This window comes from Ictalurus furcatus, chromosome 27 (genome assembly GCF_023375685.1).
Source record: "Ictalurus furcatus strain D&B chromosome 27, Billie_1.0, whole genome shotgun sequence".
In the NCBI taxonomy this organism is placed as follows: Eukaryota; Metazoa; Chordata; class Actinopteri; order Siluriformes; family Ictaluridae; genus Ictalurus; species Ictalurus furcatus.
Window position 1 is genome coordinate 13843230 of NC_071281.1, and position 20655 is coordinate 13863884.

At 39.8% G+C, this 20655-nt stretch overlaps 2 protein-coding genes across 8 annotated transcripts in view; both read left to right on the forward strand.

The window, feature by feature from the left end:
* fhod1 (formin homology 2 domain containing 1) overlaps positions 1–13466 on the forward strand; it is a 54368-nt gene extending 40902 nt beyond the window's left edge. For 5 of the 7 annotated variants that reach the window (XM_053616684.1, XM_053616687.1, XM_053616686.1 and 2 more), the window contains 13 exons: positions 1533–1655; positions 3563–4455; positions 4700–4855; positions 5025–5207; positions 5558–5677; positions 6610–6771; positions 7011–7201; positions 7451–7643; positions 8260–8425; positions 8631–8693; positions 8936–8980; positions 9236–9412; positions 12194–13466. In XM_053616684.1, the coding sequence (XP_053472659.1) occupies positions 1533–1655; positions 3563–4455; positions 4700–4855; positions 5025–5207; positions 5558–5677; positions 6610–6771; positions 7011–7201; positions 7451–7643; positions 8260–8425; positions 8631–8693; positions 8936–8980; positions 9236–9412; positions 12194–12255 (2534 nt within the window). In that variant the 3' untranslated portion in view covers positions 12256–13466. The remainder of the gene's footprint in view (positions 1–1532; positions 1656–3562; positions 4456–4699; positions 4856–5024; positions 5208–5557; positions 5678–6609; positions 6772–7010; positions 7202–7450; positions 7644–8259; positions 8426–8630; positions 8694–8935; positions 8981–9235; positions 9413–12193) is intronic. The other 2 variants (XM_053616685.1, XM_053616689.1) reach the window with 2 other exon arrangements.
* A 1610-nt stretch (positions 13467–15076) lies between these two features.
* Positions 15077–20655, forward strand: part of slc9a5 (solute carrier family 9 member A5) — a 38211-nt gene continuing 32632 nt past the window's right edge. Inside the window, exon 1 of the mRNA XM_053617148.1 lies at positions 15077–15425. Coding sequence (XP_053473123.1) covers positions 15101–15425 — 325 coding nt within the window. The 5' untranslated portion in view covers positions 15077–15100. The remainder of the gene's footprint in view (positions 15426–20655) is intronic.

The following is a 20655-nucleotide window of genomic DNA, read 5'->3' on the forward strand; positions in this document are numbered from 1 at the left end:
TATTTTAATTAATGTAATGTATAGTGTTTGATAAAAATACATAGCTTTGGTAAGACTTTCTCTCAAGTCTGTCTCATCCCAAGACATTTTATTGCTCAATAATTTTGGTCGTTTTCAAAGTCACATTATAGTTTAGAATGTATCGAGAGAATTTAACTGCCTTTAGACTTCAATTATAAGTGAGTAAACAGGTTTTCCAGTCATTTCTCAGTCCAGGGAAATGCTATTGATTTTATAAACAAAAAAAACCCATTTGCACTAAATTAATAGATGGATTAAAAACACTGACGCGTTCCTTTAAACTGCTTTCATTTAGCTGTCTTATAGATGAACTATTACAAATACAAAGCACTTACTAGTGTGTATGTCATCAAAAGTTTAGGAAGCTCCCTAGACTCTCAGTGAGGATTCATAGCTGACTCTTACCACTGAGTCGATGGCCAAGTCAACAGGAACTTCACTGTGATTGGCTCAGGGCAGACTGCGAGACTATGGTGTTTATATAATCAGTATCCATTTTATATATAAAGCACAGAATTTACTGGAAGACTTCAGTCTATCAGGTGGAAAAGAAGGCAGCTTGAAGAGCGGAGGTTTCTGTTTTTTGCGTGATAAAGGATTTCCTGATGATTGAGACTGCTGTGATATTTAGTACTGCCTGTTACAGATTTGATGGTACATATTGCCAGAATTTGGTTTAAATTACTTCATTCATAGGATCGTCACTGTGAGCTTTGGAATACAGTTTAATTACGTGTAGTTAAGCACCATCGTTCGATATGCAAATAAGGACGAAGCTTCTCGCATTTGAGTTAATAAGGACCGACTGCGTGACCTTGAATAAATGCTGAGCATGAGCAGTAGAGCAATACATCATTCTTGTCCTCTTGTTGGCTGAACAAACTGTCTGATGTACCACAGTGTGCCCTGTCTTTCAAACCCTGCCGTTGTTGGGACGGAGCTTATTTCAGATCGGAGAGAAGGGTCTATGGAGCGCATTTGATATGGGGCCCATTTATTTATTTATTTATTTATTTATTTGAGAAAAGACTTCAGTTTCCCATGGGAGGCACATTCAGCTTGACATCAGTGATTGCCAGTTTATAAAGACAGGCTTTCTGTTCCGGCTAAAGACTGAAATAAAGAATTTGGGGGCCCAAACATCTTACAAACGTGCGTGCATGCACACACACACACATACACACACACACTGGGGTGTGAAAGGTATTTGGCTGCAGTAAGAGTGTTTTGAAAAGACTAGAAAGGGTTTTTGAGGTGGTGTGAATAAAATAATGCGTGTTAGGCAGAACACTTGCTTCAGTGATTTATGTAGCTTGGTAAATTAGTCTGTTTCTGTTCGTGTGTGGTCTCCATTCCGTAGCTACCTCTTTCTCAGTAAATAAAATTGCTCACTATGAAATGTATGTATTTTAATGGCCTATTTTGGGAGTTGTACTTTGTGTACTTTCTGTTGTACATTGTGTGCTAAAGGAGCTACTCACACAGCCCTTTTGTCCATCTGTGTGTGGTAGGGACGGATCAGAGGGAAGTTGAGGAGCTCCAGTCTCCAGGGGCAAACTCCAGCAATAGCAGCTTCCCTCTGAGCACCCTGGAGCAGCCGGGAGAACCACAAACAGCCCATCATAATGAACCAGGCAAGTGATTCCATCTCTGTCTCTCTCTCTCTCCACTCTTTATCTAATTTCCCTGTCTGTACTACACAAGTCTTCTCTAGAACGCTGCACATGAATGGAAACAGCAGTAATACCGCAGCATTCCAGGATTATCCCATGTATGGGGACAAAATTGACAAATATTCTTGCAACTGGAGTAGGGAGAGTCTTTATGGGTTTTCCACAGGACTGGTGATAAGACCATTAGCACTATGGTAACAATAATAATGCATCTTTTGATTACCTAAGAAAGGAAATGACCTGCTTTATTATTTGAAACAATATTCTACTGTATGAATTATGGACCATTTTTGTAAGTGAGCCATGTCACATTTCCTCTCACTAGGCATGCATCGTTTCAGGAATTGTGGGGATATCCAGATCTAATATTTACCTTGTGAATATCTGCCGATGCCGATCTTGATGCTAGTATGCACAGGTTTATAGAAAAGTACAACTGGGACTAGATCCAGCTTGATTACCATACTGATACTTTGTATAACATTTTTTATATTTGCTACTTATTTGCTACTTTAAATGTTACAAATTTCTTGAGCAACAACATTATCAGCCTGGCTCACTGATCTGATCTTTAAGTGGGCAGACCATAGACTTAAATGCCTTCCTCAACGTTAACACTTCTTGGTCATATTTCTTTCTTTCTCTTAGTCAACAAGTGTAATTAGCTCTAGGGTCTCTGGTTTGATCTGTGTATGTGTGTGTTTATATGTTTATATATATATATATATATATATATATATATATATATATATATATATATATATATATATATATATATATATATATATATTATAATATAAAAATAGAGAGATTTATATAAAAATAGAGTGGTTTTTATACAGAATAATTTTTTTTCCCAGTGCATTTTTGGATTGTTTTAAGAATGTTTTTTGTATTCAGGGATGGGAACAGAATTTTGTCCCTGTCGTTTTACTAATTCCTGAAATAGTCATTCTTAGATCGACTTTATAGTGAGGAGTCCCGCTATCCACCCCTTCCTCTTCTGTTTGAGATTTTAATCTTTCCAAAAACTTTACAAACCGCAGACTGATTTCATCTCTCTGTCTGGTGGTCTCCAGTCCAACTCCACCACTAACAAAGTAACCTCCAGGGTGCAAACATTACCAGAGAGACGTGTAAACCATTTGAAGGTGGGGACAGAGATCGGGATCTTCTTTTCCGGTTTCCATTCTGGCTTCGGTGTTCACACAGCTAGCAGGAGAGGGGAATGAAGTTAGACTTTTCAGTGAGGTGTTAAGATGGTAGCGTGTAACAAAATGGAGTTTTGCACTTGTGTTGATGCTTCTGAAGGTAGGCTGATTTGTGCCTGTGTTTGTTTTTTTGTTGTGCTCTTTGTGCTCGGGTTTCTGTTTGTGTACACCTATTTGAATGAGAGCTGTTAGAATTTGATTGGTCAAATCTACTATTCTACAATTTGGCTATTAAATTGAAAGTTCAGATCAGGCATTTCGTTAAATGGGACATGGACAGCTTGGATATTGTACTCTTTTATAACACTTACAATCTCCTGGAGTCAGTGGCCATTCACCTGATCTAGGCTTATCTAGTTTCTAGTTTAGTTGCGATGTGATAATTTTTAAATACATAGTGGCCAGTCTGATATTTTAGATTAGACGGCTTCAAATCAATTTATATCCTTTTAAAACCAATGTGACTAATGAGCTGAATCTATACACATGTATATCTGCAGAACATGCAGAACAAGCTTCTTACCAGGATCCAAATCTGAATTATTGCTCATATGAGAAACTTTTAGATTAGATTTTGCCTTGTCTCATTTAACATGTTTAATGAAGTGTAATGAAGTTTCCTGCACAACTGACTTCTCTCTTCTCACTTCCTACCAGCAGGGGGCAGTGTGCATCAGCACAGCACCATTTCCAACGACAAGAAGTTCATGCTGGACATGCTTTATTCAAACTCTTCCACCTCCAGTGGCTCAGGGCCACTGAAAAGCCCCAATGTGGAGGACAGCACTCTAGATCTCGGTATCTCCAGCCTGGCCGGTCGTCTCTCCAGTCTGCGATCTCGCTCCTCACAGCCCAGTGAGGATACCTCCAGGCGGGCAGAGCTGGAGGGGCTTGAGGGTAGTGCCCATGCTGCTCGCACCAGGCTGGCAGAAGAGCAGACGAAACGGTTGCGTCCACAGCACAGCATCGATGCAGAGACCCACTCACGGACTCTTGAGAAGACGATGATGACGCCACTGGCCAGGAACAGCAAGGATGCATGGGAACATTTGCAACCCAGCTCCAGAGAACTGCGCATTAAAGACCTGGACTTTTCTGACCTGTTGGAAGAGGAGGATATTGACGTCTTGGACGTGGATGCTTTCGACACGGGCGTGATTAACGGTGTTCCTCCACCTCCTCCTCCACCTCCAGGATTGGGATCTCTCCCTCCACCACCTCCTCCACCTCTACCTCCTGGGACTGGAGGATCAACTCCCCCTCCTCCTCCACCTCCTCCTCCAGTTGCTGGAGGTCTGGGTGGACCCCCTCCTCCACCACCTCCCCCAGGAATGTCTAGTCTTTCTCCATCTTCGATCGTAGATCCAGAGTTTGTCAAGAAACGGAAGACGGTCAAGCTGTTCTGGAAGGAGCTCAAGCAGTCAGAGAGCCCGAGGAAATGCAAGTTTGGTCGGGGAACCGTCTGGGCATCTCTGGATAAGGTCACGATAGATACCAACAAGTTGGAACATTTGTTTGAGTCAAAGGCAAAGGAGCTTCCTGTGGCAAAGGTAACAGACACATTTGAAATATCATTTGGTGGGAATTTGATGGAATGAATACAAACTGATTTATTTTGGCTGATCAACCCACAAATGTTTTATTATTATTATTTATTTATTTAGTTAGTTAGTTATTTGAAAATTGGGTCCATAATTAATGTATGTAATTGAAAATCAGCAATACTGTAGTACCCCTTACGATGGATCAGGGACCTGTTTCACATTTTAAACCCTTACTTTCTTGGTTTTGCAGAAGGGCTCTGAAGTAAAGAAGCCTGAAATTCTTGTTCTTGATCCAAAGAGAAGCAATGCCATCAACATCGGCATGACCGTTTTACCTGCTGTACATGTTATTAAATCTGCTATACTCAGCTTCGATGAATTTGCCATCAACAAAGAGGGTATCGAGGTATTGCACCACACATTCTATCCACAAGAGGGCAGTAGTCCTGCACTTTTTCTCAGAATGTAATTGCCACAGCAATCATCAGCAGTTTAAGCAGTTTGTCCTTGTTCATGGTCTCATTTTTTGTTTTCTATCCTCCTTTTTTTTTTTTTTTTTTTTTTTTTTTTTAAAGAAAATCCTGACCATGATACCTACAGAGGAGGAGAAACAGAGGATCCAGGAGGCTCAGCTGGCCAATCCTGACATTCCTCTGGGTACAGCGGAACAGTTTCTGCTCACTCTGTCCTCCATCAGTGGCCTCACAGCACGCCTGCAGCTCTGGGCTTTTAAACTCAACTATGAGAGCTTGGAGAAGGTGTGTTTTGTTTGTTTGTTTGTTTGTTTTGTTTTGTTTTTTAATCATTCTTCACTTTATTCGTATTATTTTTTAACAGTTTAAATGTACACAATCCTCCAAGAGAATCACCAAAAACACATGCTTAATAACTTTTTTTGTTTATTTTTCCCCATTATTATGGATAGACAAGGGAGTTAAGCATAAAAAATGTTGATGTCATATTCATCTTTGTTTGAAATTCGAATGAAAGTTCCAAATAGGAATGAAGTCTGCTTTATGCTATTCAGGCTGTATTTTACTTTTGCTTTGACCCTCTTTTTAATTATTTCAATCTTAAACCCTGGTCCCATGTCTGGCCTGTTCTATAGGAGATCGCTGAGCCCCTTTTCGACTTGAAGCACGGTATGGAGCAACTCGGCAAGAACCAGACCTTCAAGCGTATCCTAGCAACACTGTTGGCTATGGGTAATTTTCTCAACGGCTCCAACGTAAGTAGAGCGTCTCATTTACTTTGGTGCTGCTAACAAGCCATGTGAGAAAACTGATGCATGCGTCAAGGCCAGGTGTGCGGAACTAAAACCCCAGAGACTGTAGTGTTATACACATGGTCAGTCACAATAATCCTTTGATGTAATTGTCTTCCCTTTCAACGCTTACTCTGCATGGCATGCCTGCTACAGTATACCTGGCTGCTCAGGTGTACTTTTGATTAATCTAATCCTATATGTATGTAGTTTCTGATGCTATATGTATGCTGCATTATTGCTAGTAGTTGACATCCATGATGGGTTCTCTTCAAGGATAAGGACATTATGATATTCAAGTTGGTATCTGATACATGCTTTTAATAGCTGAAACCACTTAACAGCTCTGAACTTTCAGCGAACCTACTAAATGGTTGCCACTTTAACAGTGGGAACACAAGCATGTTACTGCATGTTAAACGTAACCAACCTTTTGCATTTGTACAAATCAGTTTTGTACATATGTTTCAGTACAAAATCCAAGTTATCCATGTCCTTGCAATGGGTGAGACACACAATTCCTATTAAGTGAAACCTTCCCTTAAGACAGGAACAAAGCCTTTTCCTGTAATGTTTAATAAAGATATAGAGGGATCTTTGGCCCGCCTCCATGCAGAACATTTGGAGATCTGCCATCTTTAATTCAGACAAAAAATCTGTTGATTTGGATGTATGTTTTGGGGTCATTCTTGTCAAAAAGTTGGCAGAGGCAATCAAGTCAGGAAGGTAAAGACCTTCTTTAGTGCAACCCTTCCAAACAGTTTGGTCTTATGAAGCTGGTATGTAATTGTTGGTGCCAGTAATTTGAGCTGATTATATAATACCATTAATTTTTCGTGATGTATTTCTGTAGTAACCGATCCTAAATCAATATCTATCCTCTGTCTCCTCTCCAGGCAAAGGGATTTGAGCTGAGTTATCTAGAGAAAGTGACTGAGGTGAAGGATACTGTACACCGACAGTCTCTGCTGCATCACTGCTGTAACTTTGTGGTTGAGAAATTCCCGGACACAACAGACGTCTATTCGGAGATCTCTGCCATCACCCGATCTGCTAAAGTAGGTCTCGCAGTATGGCATCCAAATTTTTCAGCAAGAAGCCTATATATATATATATATATATATATATATATATATATATATATATATATATATATAATATAGAGTAAAATATTATTTGTTTGATATATCTAGTGGATATTTATTGTCTAATAGTCTGTTTTGAAATCTGTTTCATGAGTCGTGCCCGTGTCCTTGACTTTGCTCGGGTTTCACACTTTATATATTGGTTCTTCAAGGTGGACTTCGAACAGCTGTCTGACAACCTGGTTCAGCTGGAGAGGAAGTGCAAGACGTCCTGGGACAACCTGAAGGTAATAGCCAAGCACGAGACCAAACCCCATCTGAAGAGCAAAATGACGGAGTTCCTCAAAGACTGCACAGAGAGGATCATCATTCTTAAAGTGGTGCACAGACGCATCATCAACAGGTGAGAGTGCACACCCTCACTGGTCTGAGGTTTACCTTCATTATATTTTTTACCCTCAGTGTCCTCTATTTACCGTCATGTTTTATTCCTTACACGGCATTTAGAATAGCAATCTCTAACGTAGCCGAAAGTTGCTGTGTCGTGATCACGAGGAACTGTTTTGGATTTCTTTGTCATTCAGATTCAGTACTCTACAATTCACATCATTGAATTCTTCCACTCATTCACTTGCTCGCTTTTTCCACACAGGTTTCACTCGTTCCTCTTGTACCTGGGTCAGCCTTCGTACTCAGTCCGGGAAATTAAGATAACTCATTTCTGTAAGATCATTAGCGAGTTCTCTCTGGAGTACCGCACCACGAGAGAGAGGGTCCTCACCCAAAAACGCAAGCGTGCAGCCCACCGTGAGCGCACCAAGACCCGCGGAAAGCTCATCACTGAGGTTAGAAACGCACCGCAATCGCCATCCAGTTACTTTTGGTCATCGCATTCAGCACAACACTTTAAAATTCAACTTGCAGGCTTGCAGGTCGGAAGAAATGGGCCTGGGTAGGCCTAGGCAATCCCACTTTGTTCTTTGTCCCAGCCCCCCCCCCCCTTTTTTTTTTTTTTTTTTATATAACTTGTCTATATAAGCCTGTATAGCTGTATGTACTTTGATCCACGCTAAGGGGAAAAAAATATGCATAGGTCTATGTCTATAGTTAGGTAATATGAATGATGCTAAGTTGTACCAGTAACAGTCTCAGAACATTGGAACATTAGGTTAGCATTAGCAACATTGCTATATTCTCTTAATGAGTTCAAGTGCTCCATTCCGTTAAGCCTAATTAGAAATTATAGTAGTAATGTATCTACAGGCAGATCTCTGTGGGTTTTACTAGGCCCAGTCGTGACCCATTTAGACCCAGAAAACTTGGCAATGGAGCTTCTGCTGATGCTCTTTAACATTAGACTCATTATATTGTTACAATATATTGCTTCCAAACTCTTCTTAGACCAAAAGAGCCCATAAACTCCTGCTCTCTAACTAACTCACTATGATCATGCACTCTCAGACGGAGAAATTCTCTGGAGCCGTCCCGACCATTACCCAGGAGAGTCCTTCCCCGGTCTCCATGGCAACAGAAGCCGAGCCAGCCCAAGAGGAACACGAGAACATGAAGAACCTTCTAATCGCCAATGACGACCGCTGCAAACTGCGCAGATCCCGCGCTGTACGAAGTAAGGGAACATCACGTAATACTTTTAGATATTTAGCTATAATAAGGTTCAAATTAGATGACGATGATGACGATCAGATTTGATTTGACATAAAACGGTAGAGTACAGAATTAAAGATATAATTATAGATGTATAAAGATGTAATTGAGATACAACTTGGTCTCAGAGGTTTTTTGTCTTAATTGGAGCGTGTTTATTCTAACAGAGCTGGTGACTGCTCACTCTGATATTCCTCCTGCTTCAACCAATCAGGACTCTAATGATGAAGGTAGAGGACATGGTGCATGCTGCTGGTGTGAACTCCTATGACATTCTTTGTATATACAAAGAATCGATTTTTAAAGCTGTTCAAGTAAGCAGTTGTGTTCAACACAGAAGCAGCATTGTGGAGATGAAGAGTTTGTCCCTGAAACATACTTCAGTTTAAATGCTAATGTAGCACCACAGACTGGACAAAGCTCAGCCAAGTTAGCTTATAGTGTATTAAAACTGGACTATTTGGTCTTCCAGACGAACCTGTAGAGAGCTTGGAAATGCAGGAGTTAAGTGATGAAGGTATAACGCTGGTTGCATGAATAATGCGTGTGAAATGAGCGAGCATTTCTGAGATGGTGATATTAATTTGACTATTTCTTGCAGTGTTGATCTCTGTGTTTGTGAACTAACCATGAAGTCGCCCTTCTAACAGCTGAAGATGTTCTCTCACTGTTTTATTGCTGTGTATTAATGGAATTAATTTAGCATTGTGATCCGTCCTGGACGTGCCTTCACTGTTGCTCATTTAATCATTTTTAAAATGGTGCTACACAGGTTGTGGAGGCATTGTTCCATCACCGATTTCTACACCCAAAGAAGACGGCGCAGGTTCACAAGATGAAGCAACAGATGAGATCATGGATCGTCTGGTTAAGTCCGTTACTCAGAATCCTACAGAGAGACAGTCTAGTCCTAAAACAAGGAAACGGTCACGGCTGAACAGGAAATCACGTGAGTAACGTGTAGACATTTACGTTTGAAGGGAACTTGAGGCACATGCTCTGACCAGAGCACCTTGTTTTTGCTGATACTGGTGGGGAAATATGGCGCTAATGATACTTTTTCTGTCAATAAACATAAAAATATGTGACAATATAAGAAAGATTCTAAACTATTTTACTGTTAGACTTATGGATGTAGTTTGTATGAGACCCACATGAGAGAAAATCTTATGAAATATATATATATATTTTTTTATGTAGTCCATTATTGAAGCAGTGCAGTGAAAAATTTATTTGATAATTTTGTAGTATCCTTACCTTTAATTTTTATAGGTTTTTCCTTAACCGTTATACGTTTCTAGCTAATGGGTTTTTCTTTGAAAAGTGTTGAAATTCTTTTGCATTAATTATGCATCTACTAGAGATGAAGCTAATGGAGAATGTCGGGAAAAGTGCTTCATGATGAGGCCTAGGCTGTTATTAGGGATGTATCAGTACAGACACTGGTATCGTGTACAAGTCCGATACCATGCTCATTTACTCGTACTTGTAAAAATACTCGGATACCACTGGATATTATGTGACGCATGCCTAGTGTAGGATGTCACGCGAATGAACAGACGACAGGAAATCAACCTGGACATCAGTCTGGGTGTTTTTAATGATTAATGATGCACTCAACACTAAGTGAGAAATGTCTAGACAACCCTACTGTAGGTGCATGAAAATAACAGCCCTTATCCAGTATATTGTTCTTGATGATCAGCTACTGTATGTCCTGGGCAACGAGGGTTTTCTAGTGAAGACATTGGAACTTGCTTTACTTGCTTTATTTATGAAATCAGGACTAATAGGGTAAAAGCTGTATAGTTTTATAGTGTATATAAAATGCTCATACTTTATTTATTTATTTATTTATTTATTTATTTATTTATTTATTTATTTATTAACACCTTCAATGAAAGTGCATTGCCGACACTTAAAGGCAAAGAGATCTCTTTTCTTGTTGGCATCTCTTTAAAGCGGGTCATTTGGCTTCAGTGAATGTTGGGCTTTTACTTGGAGTGAGGAAGTGAAGAGGGGAAAGATTTTTTATTATTTTTTTTTAATTCAGTGATTTATCTCCATCCCAGACAGCCAGTAATATAACTGGTTCCTGTTCTGTTTTCAGAGGATTGTAAAAGCTCCGTTCTTTTGTGCTTGGGTTTATCATGTAATGGCAAAGAAGTAGGCTGGAACAGTAATAAAAGAAACTATTTGGGTCATTCTGTGAGTTGGGTTGAAGAAATAAGAGAGCACACGTCTGGAAATAGGAGCAGGTTATCAACACTGAATGTAGTCTGTGTGCCGTGCTCCATTCACATGTTGGTCTTATTTTTTTTTTAAGTTTCGAAAAACTTTCATCTGTTCTTTCATCCATTGCCCTTTATGCCTAATGGCATGTAGGGTGACAACAAAGGACTTCCATTACTTTCTGCTCTTGGTCAGCTTTACTATGGTTCCCCAGGTATGCTTCAGGGCTGTTGAGTTCTTCCGCCACTGTTTAAAATGAGGTGTTTTTTACGCCTTCCTTTAGTACCTTTTTAGAATGCTGACCAGTGTGTGGAGGTCATCTTGGTATGGTAGCAACACCAAGCTGAGACTGTACCAGAGCTGGGTTTTCTCCACACTGTCCTGTATGTCAGAATGCTGGTGAATGACCGCCTAAACAAGCAGTCAGCCTTCAGCACGAGGCACCTCAGAAGAATCCTGCCTAACAACATCACCAACCAGAAACTACTCGCCACGTGCAATTAAGAGAGCATGGAAATTGTCATCATGAGAAGGCTATGGAGATGGCCCATGGAGACCATTTGAGGAGAAGACGCCAAAATCGCACAAACTGCCCAAATGGAAGACAGGAGAGAGGCAGGCCTGGAGCAGACATGATGCATATGCAGAAATATAGATGGGTGTAGTGTACATATGACCTAAACTACAGGAGAATTGAGTTCTCTGAATTTAAGTCATTTGGTACATTACCATTTTTACACTTTTAGGTCTACCTCAACTAGTCAGACTGTTAAGTGTTTAGGTATGGAATAAAACACTTGGGGTGGGGGGGGGGTGTTATAGGAAATATAGGAAAACAATTAATGACCTGGTGAAGCGAGACAGCCCGATACCAAGTGTAGTTACTGTTACATCCCTGAAACTTCTTGTAGTGTCTTATTCCACAGCTGTTAGCCAACAATTACTATTTCTCTTTATTATGGATTGACGCATCATACATTTGATCTGTTTATAGTCATGTTTAATGTTGTGGAACATCTGCATCACAAATTCTAGCTGCTATAATGTGAGCGATAACCGGCATCGCCTCACTTTCACTGAAAAACACAATAAAATCTAGCTTGTTACCAAGAAAAAAAACCCCACAAAGTCCTCTGTGCAGAAGAATGTCCAGTGGTGGATCCGAGTGTCCCGAGGCACTGACACTGGAGACTCCTTCTAAAAATGTTAAACAAAATAGGAGTAAAGAGAACTTCACCATATTAATGATCGCAAGTTTTCTTTTTTTAAAAACGTGTTTTTAATTAATTACTATAGAAATTGATCATTTATTGAACAAGGACATTTTATATAAATGTCTGATTTTTCATTACTCCAGCACTATTTTCAGTGCTGCTGCTCTTCTGACCAATCAGATTGGACAATTTTTTTTTTCTGTGGTTATATGAAATGTTTTCGGTTATAATTTGCGACATTTGTAGCTCTAAAGAGATATTTCTCTGAATCGTGTGTGTTACAGTGCGGAGGACGCTGAAGAGCGGTCTGAGCTTGGAGGTGGTGCAGGCACTGAGTCTCAGATGAGAGAACCAGAAATATTAAAGGACTAGTCAAGAATTGGCTGTTGAAACCTGCAAGATCTGAGAACCTGAGAATCTGAGTGTGTGAGGACTTGTTTCTCAGACACCTGTTGCAGATGCACTTCATCTTCCTGTAATGGAATAATGAAGAGACTCCTAAGACTCTTCACAGGAAATCACAATCAAATTAACTGACCTGATGATGGTTTTTTGTGTGTGTGTATATTTGGTACATAAAGTATTAAACTACCAGACATGATGTTTTTATTAATATAATTTATATACAACCCAACGATGATGCACGGTTTAGCAGAATATTTTGTACAGGTTCAAGGTTTTTTATAGTATATGTAGCACATTCAGAGAAGAGTAAACTCGGGTGGTCAAAATGTGACTCTGTATAGACGTTGGGTAGAAGGGAATTTTATTAATGTTGCAGTTTTACACTGAAGTTCTGAAGTCACAATTTCCATTCTAAAAATTAGGATATTGCTTGGCTTTTCCAGACTATTTAAATTAGTAACCACTTATGTGGGGGAATTCTTTAGAGCTAAGGATTATAATCTTCACTCACAAAGAGATCTTATTCAGATTTTAAAAAAAAAAAGTAGGTCATATGGTGTTTTGTTGTGTTTTTTTTTTTTTTTTGTTTGTTTGGTTTTTTTTTTTCCTCTTTCTTTCTTTTATTACTTATCATAACACTTGATAGTTTTGTGGATGCTATAATACCTTGCAGTTTGGTTGTGTTTTTTTAAAATTGACAGAAATCCACATTGCACATGTTAAGTGTCACTCTTACACCAAAACAGGTTCATATGTTGGCCAATTTTAGCTGAGATTTATTATTTTTTTTTCTTTAGGTTCCACTGTGAGACCTTCTCGGTTCACTAGATATTTTCAGTTCAGCAAAATGTTTTTATGGTCACTGCTTCTTTTGCACAGGAGGTTGTTTTGAGGAGTATTCAGCTAGCTCTATGTCACACTGTCGTTATACTGGTGTGAAATTTTGTAATGTAAATGCATGTTTGCTTCATCCTGAATGTATTACTGTAGGTGTGCGTCACTGTTAAGAGACCCAGTCCTTACTCTTAACCACTTCAAGCACATGCATGCAAACTCCTTACTGCAGATGCAAGTTTTTTTTTTAAATCCTTTGACGTGTGTAAATGTTTGACCTTGAACAGTGAATGCAGAAAATAAAGTATCTGAACAGCACCTTTTGTCAAGTTGAGTCATTTTAATTTTCTGACTGTCATTTATGGTCAAGTGCTAAAGCTTAGATGTCTTTTAGGACAAAGAGAGGAACTTGGGGGGAAATGTAATTCATACCAACAAAAAGTTCCAATTTCCTTTCTGAATGTGAAACGCACACTCGGGCTTCTTTATTAGGTATACATGACACACCTCATTCATGCAGTTATCTGGTCGGCCAATCATATGGTAGCAGTGCAGGACTTAAAGTCATGCAGATACAGGTCAAAGGCTTCACATCAAACATTTAGACTGTGGGGAAAAATGTGATCTGTGACTTTGACCGTGGCATTGTTGTCGATGCCAGAGAGAGAGGTTTTAATACTTTACAAACTGCTGATCTCCTGGGGTTTCTCACACAGCAGTCTCTAGAGTTTACACAGAATGGTTGGGGAAAAAAATAATAAATAAATCCATTTAGCAGTACTTCTGCAGGTGGAAACGCCTTGTTGAGAGGGGTCTGAGGGGAATGGCCAGACTGGTTCAAGCTGACAGGAAAGCTATGGTAACTCTCATATCCACTCTTTACAACTGTGGTGAGGAGAAAAGCACCTCCGAGCACACCTGTCAAACCATGCGGTGGTTTTGAGACTGGATTAGACTCCTGTCAGCCAATAACAGGTATCTGATGTTCCAGTGGGCACAGATTCACCAAAACTGGAGAGCTGAATATATGAAAAAGTCTAGGTGATATTTTTGTAATCTTTGAATGTTAACTGAAACCCCATGTGTATCTGTGTGATTGTGCTGCTGCTACATGATTGCATGAATGAGCAGGAGTACAGGTGTTCCAGTCACTGGTTGGTGAATGTAAAAATAGTCTAAGAACCTTTTATAACGGTCTCTTTTTCATAGTCTATGAACTCTCTTTGACGAATCTGTTTTATACACTGCCATTGTTAAATTCGGTCTGGAAAGCATAAGGTCATGGTAGATAAACAGTAAAATAGTGGTCGATTTTGCTCATTTTTTTTTAATGCGTAAAACTATGAAGACGCAAACCTTTGCACACAGCTGTAGGGGAGAGTGGGGCAAGTTGCGACAGTTGTCTCCTAGGCAAGGAAAAATGAGAGAAGTCAGACAAATAGAGATACATATGCTTCTTATAAAGTGAGGTTATTAGAATGCATGTGCAACAAAAAAACATTTCCCTGTTTGTCCACAAGGGGTCGCCATTTAACCACATAACCCACAACAGAGTGCCAAAGAAGTCCTAAGCGCTGTATTTTTTTTAGTTATTAGGTATGCTGTCAGAAAATTTCAGGTGCTTTAAAAAAGAATTATATATATAATTTGTTTAGGCAATTTAGAAATGTTAATTAGACGTCTTCAAGTGTGAATTTCGTCATGAATTTAGTATGTGTGGTATGTGAAAATTACACTGTGAGGTTTGGCATGTGCACTGAGCCACTATTTAGTAGGCTAGTTAGGGCTTTTTGAGGTAGACCTGTGCGCTGTGTGCGCATGCGCATGCGCCGGCTGTACCTTCGCGGAGTTACCGGCGGTCACCGAGGTATTGATGTTGTAAGCCGGTACCGGGAAGGTATAAAAGCGCGATGGAGACGACTGAACGCTGAGAGTAGACCCGTAAACAGAAGATGCTCTCCTTGACAGTGCTGTTGCTCCTCAGTGCTGCTGCCGGTGAGGCTGTGACTGACCGTTATCACGCGGATGGACCGGCTGCGTCCTCTTCTCCTCCTCTGACTCTGACTCCGACTCCGTCCCGCTGCGGTGCTGAGGAGTCCGGGCGTCCCGGGCTCGCTTTAGCCCGCTCGGCAGAGCAACCGACCCCGACTACAGTCCACGGCGAAGCGTCACACCCGCACGGAGGGGGTTATAGGATAGTGCAGTGGGAATGGAGCTACGTACAAACACCGTACATCATAGCCATTTGGCTCCTGCTGGCCAGCGTCGCCAAAATATGTGAGTAAACATGGCGTGTTGGATCATTCTCAGGTAAAAGTTGTCCGACTTGGCCGGGTTAAGTTTGTCCTTGCTGCGCGTCTCTGTGCTTTCTCAGCTACCCAGAAGGTTATTGCGCTCCTGGGGATTACTTTCAGGCGTCGGAAAAGTTGTGTGATGATCATTTTTGGAAAAGCTGTGGAAAATACCCGGTTTTCTCTTTACCTCAGGTGAGGAAGAGAGTGACACAGGTCATTCATACATACACACACACACACACACACACAGACATACATATATATATATACATACACACACACACACACACACAGACATACATATATACATACATACACACACACACACACATACATATATACATACATACACACATTCATACATACACACACACACACACATACATACATACATACATACATACACACACACACATGCATACATATATACATACATACACACACATACATACATATATACATACATACACACACATATACACACACATTCATACATACATATATACATACATACATACATATATATATATACACACACACACACACACATACATACACACACACACATTCATTCATACATACATACATACATACATACATACACACACACACATGCATACATATATACATACATACACACACATACATACATATATACATACATACACACACATATACACACACATTCATACATACATATATACATACATACATACATATATATATATACACACACACACACACACATACATACACACACACACATTCATTCATACATACATACCCCTGCCCTGCTGAAAAAAAGGTCACAAAAATTCTAATGGTTTCCATTACAAATACAATTACAAACCACCAGCTAATCATTTAAACCATTACTATTATTGGTCCTTAATGGTATCCACTAGCATGGATAACATACCACCAATAGAAATCAACAAATTACCAGTAGAAACCCACAGGGACCATTATATTTTCCATCAAAACCAATACAATTCCCATTAGAACCATTAGAACCATGACAAATTCTATGAGGGTTTCTCTTGTTTTTTTTCAAGCAGGGTGGTCTTTCAGTGACGAATCAGATGTGTTTGAGCGTATAATTCAACCAAACTATGATTCAGGAGCACAGTAATTCACCTACACTCACTGGCCTCTGTATCAGATCAGCTTTTACATCTATTTACATTTATATATTCGTTTGGCAGACACTTTCATTCAAAGTGGCTTACAATTGAGCTGAACAAATGACGGCCTGACTCACGAGCCCAATAGAAAACCGGTACTTGAACTCATATCCCTCCGGTCAGTAGATTCTGATCTCGATGAGTGGGCATTTCCTCCAACTTATAGTAGTATCAGTGGGGAAAAATGGCTTTCCCATCACCACAGGTGAGTACAAGAGCACAAGTTCAACACAGTTCCTGCTTTCATATACATACATATCCTCATCATTTAATCAAGTCAAGTCAGCTTTATTTCTGTAGCACGTGTTAAAGACAGCACGTGTCAACCAAAGTGCTGCACAGTCAAATCAAATCTATCTAAGATTATAACAGAATAAAGTTAAGTAAAAACAACACAATTAAGAAAGCAAATAGATTGTATAAATCAATAGAGAGAGAGAGAGAGAGAGAGAGAGAGCAAATAAACAGACCCCATCAATAACAAGACCAAACAAACAGATAGCTGGAGACCTTTCAAGAACTTAAATGCCTTTTTTCAAAAATTGATTTATTAAATGTCTGCCATGGGGGATGGTAAACTATTCCACAATCTTGGCGCAGCAACAGAAAACGCTCGGTGATCTTTTTGAATGTCTTCTTAGAGCGTGGAATGATTAAAAGCTGATCATTAGAAAAGATCTTAAGGTTCTGGATGTGGAACAGGGCAAAGAAGATTGATGATGAATCAGTTGTGTTTACCAAACTGTTCTAGCCTCTTTATTAGATACATCTTACACTTACATTTATTCATTTGGCAGACAGTTCAATCCAGAGCGACTTTCAGTTACATCGAACCAATGAGGGCCTAACAGAGGCAGGTACCAGGATTTGAACTCACAACCTTCCAATCAGTAGACCAGAGTCAGGTGACCACTACCACCGCTGCATATATGCACTCTTGGGGGAAAAAAATGGTACTAATGTACAACCCCGTACATCTTTTGTTCTGTTAGTAGGTATCTTGTACCTTAAAACATTCAAGGTAATTATGTCCCAATTATTATACCTTAAATCCTATACTGTATCCACCCCAGCGAGACGAAAATGTACAGCTCGATACCCTATTTTTTCTGAGAACGTATACAGTATCTTAGTGTAGCCCATCAATTTGTCAGCCCCTGTCCGTCAATGAAAAAGGACCACCATATGGCTACCATTGACCAGATATTACTTGGGTGGACGCAACAGTGTTGTTGAGTGTTTAAACCCTGCATACAATTACTGGTCACTTTTTCATAGACACAGCAGCATTGTTAGTGCACCTTGAAGGTGTTTTTCATGCGTAAATTTGGGTTAATTGTGCTCTAACCCTTCATCGGTGTCAATTTGTTGACCACAGGAGCATTGGATATTTTTGGTTGATGGACCGTTCTTAACAATGCAGTGCATTTAGGTGTTTAAAAACACACACAACTGGATCCCCATTTCAATTTGCTCTGCCATGTATAGTGGATATAAAAAAAAGTCTACACACCCCTGTTAAGATGTAAAAAAAAAAAAAATGAAACCAAGATAAACTAACATTAGAACCTTTTCTACCTTTTACTGTGAAATTTTAACCTATTAATTAAAGTGAAAAACAATAAGAATCATTTTAGGAGGAAAAAAAAATGTACAGTAACCTGGTTGCAGAAGTGTGCACACCCCTAAACTAATACTTAGTTGAAGCACCTTTAGATTTTAGCACAGCATTCAATCTTTTTGGGTAAGTGTTTGGCACATGTTGACTTAGCAATGTTTTGCCAATCTTATATGCAAAAGCATTCTAACTCTGTCAGATTTTCTGGGCATCTCCTGTGTACGGCCCCCTTCAGGTCACTCCACAGATATTTGATTGGATTCCAAACCCTTGAACTTGTTTTGGTGAAGCCGTTCCTTTCTCAGTCTGGAGGTTTGCTTTGGCTCGTTGTCATGCTGAAAGGTGAAATTCCTCTTCATCTTAAGTGTTTTAACAGAAGCCTTAAGGTTTTGTGCCAACATTGATTGGTATTTGGAGCTGTTCATTATTCCCTGCACCCTGAATAAAGCCCCAGTTCCAGCTGAAGAAAAACAGCCCCAAAGTATGACACTTCCATCACCATGCTTCCCCGTGGAGATGTTCTTTTGGCGATGTGCTGTGTTTTTTTTTTTTTTTATGTACCAAACATATCGTTTGGTATTATGGCCAAAAAGTTCAACTTTGGTCTCATCGGATCATAACACATTATTCCACATGGTTTGTGAGATGGGATGTATGTATTTGTTATTTTTTGGTCTTCCTTCTTGTCACCCTACCCCATAGCCCAGACATAGGAAGAATTCAAGAGATTTTTGTCACAGATAGGGAGCAACCAGTACTTGCCAGAAATTGCTGCACTTCGTTTAATGTTGCTGTAGGCCTCTTGGCAGCCTCTTTGACCAGTTTTCTCCTGATCTTCTCATCAAATTTAGAGGGACGTCCTGTTCTTAGTAGTGTCAACTGTCGTTCAGCATTTTCTCCACTTTGTTGATTTTTGTCTTTACAGTGTTCCATGGTATGTCCAATGCCTTGGAAAAAAATTTGTAACCCTCTACTGATTGACATTTTACCTGCTTTGTAAGCTCTTTGTGGCCCATGGCTTTTCCAGCTGGATGTTACCAAGAAGATGTGATGAAAATCCTATAGGAACAGCTGTACTTTATTTGGGGATAATCAGTCACTTTAATTGATGGCAGGTGTATACTAATTAGTATTTAACATGTGTCTGAAGGTGATTCTGAACACTGCCACATTCCCAATTACAAAAGGGTGTGCACACTTATGTAAGTTGGGTGAGTACTTTCCTGGACGCTTGTACACGGGTTGGACATAACGGGAGCTGGCTCGAGTGAATCTCACTCCTTGGCACAGAAATGAGCACACAAAACAGCACTTCTACTTTATGGCAAAGCGTCATGCTCAGTCAGCAGAAAACACTTTATACGGAGACACTGTCTACAGTACTTGTGGACCTGTATACAGGGGTCGAATTGTAGAAAAGTTCCAGTGGGACTGAGCAGGGCTTACCCTGGCAGATGGCAAACCTGTATCCACACAGGAAATATTCATATGAACCATTAAGCTAGAAAACCCACTAATGTTCAAACCTAACTAATGCAATATAGCATTATGAAATATTTAGACAGTGTCCAAGATTATTAAATCAAATACATTTTTACTAAATGTTGCATTCACTGGTAAATAAAATGGTCTTCTCGTTTATTACGTATGTTTTACAGGTGAAGCTGGGCTAGATCAGATTAACGTAGCCATATTTTTCCATTTATAATGTCATTATACAAACACAATAGCATTGTCTTGGCTTTTCAGTGTGCATGTTCATTAGATGAAATACAGTTGCTGGTTATTTTACAGTACTGTACTAGGTGTAGGTTAGTATTATCTCATAACTGCAGTCCAGCCACTCTACTAATTCTTATTTGTTTGACCGCTGTTGTCACATAATAAACTACTCTCAATGAGTGTATATAAAATGATAACAATCGGACTAGATGTAATTTTGTCCAAGCACAAAGAGGCAGAGTGGCAAAATAATTTTGTTGTTGTTGTTTTTGATTTTTTTCCCACTAATTTTGAGTCTTTGGCAATTCCCACCCACCAGCCAGTTCTCCCCATCATATGACAGCTAGCAACCCGGAAGTGTGACGTGCTTCCTCGCAAGACACGTGAAGCGAGCCAACCGCATGTTTTTTACGAACTGCTGCTCATTCTGCGTCACAGAGTGGCGTAAAACAGTCTGAGGAAGGCGCTATCCACCCTCTTCCACATACATGAGCTCAAAGACACCCATGACTGACTTATCTCTCTGTGATTAATAGGGGAGAGAGAGAGTACGGCCAATTCTGCTCTCTTGGACCTCCTGCCACGGTTGGGTTGGCTGTGGCATTATCGGAAAAAGTGACTAATTTTGATTGGTGCTTTACTAGCATTGAGATCACTTGTACCAAATCTAATCCTGACCAGATCAAATC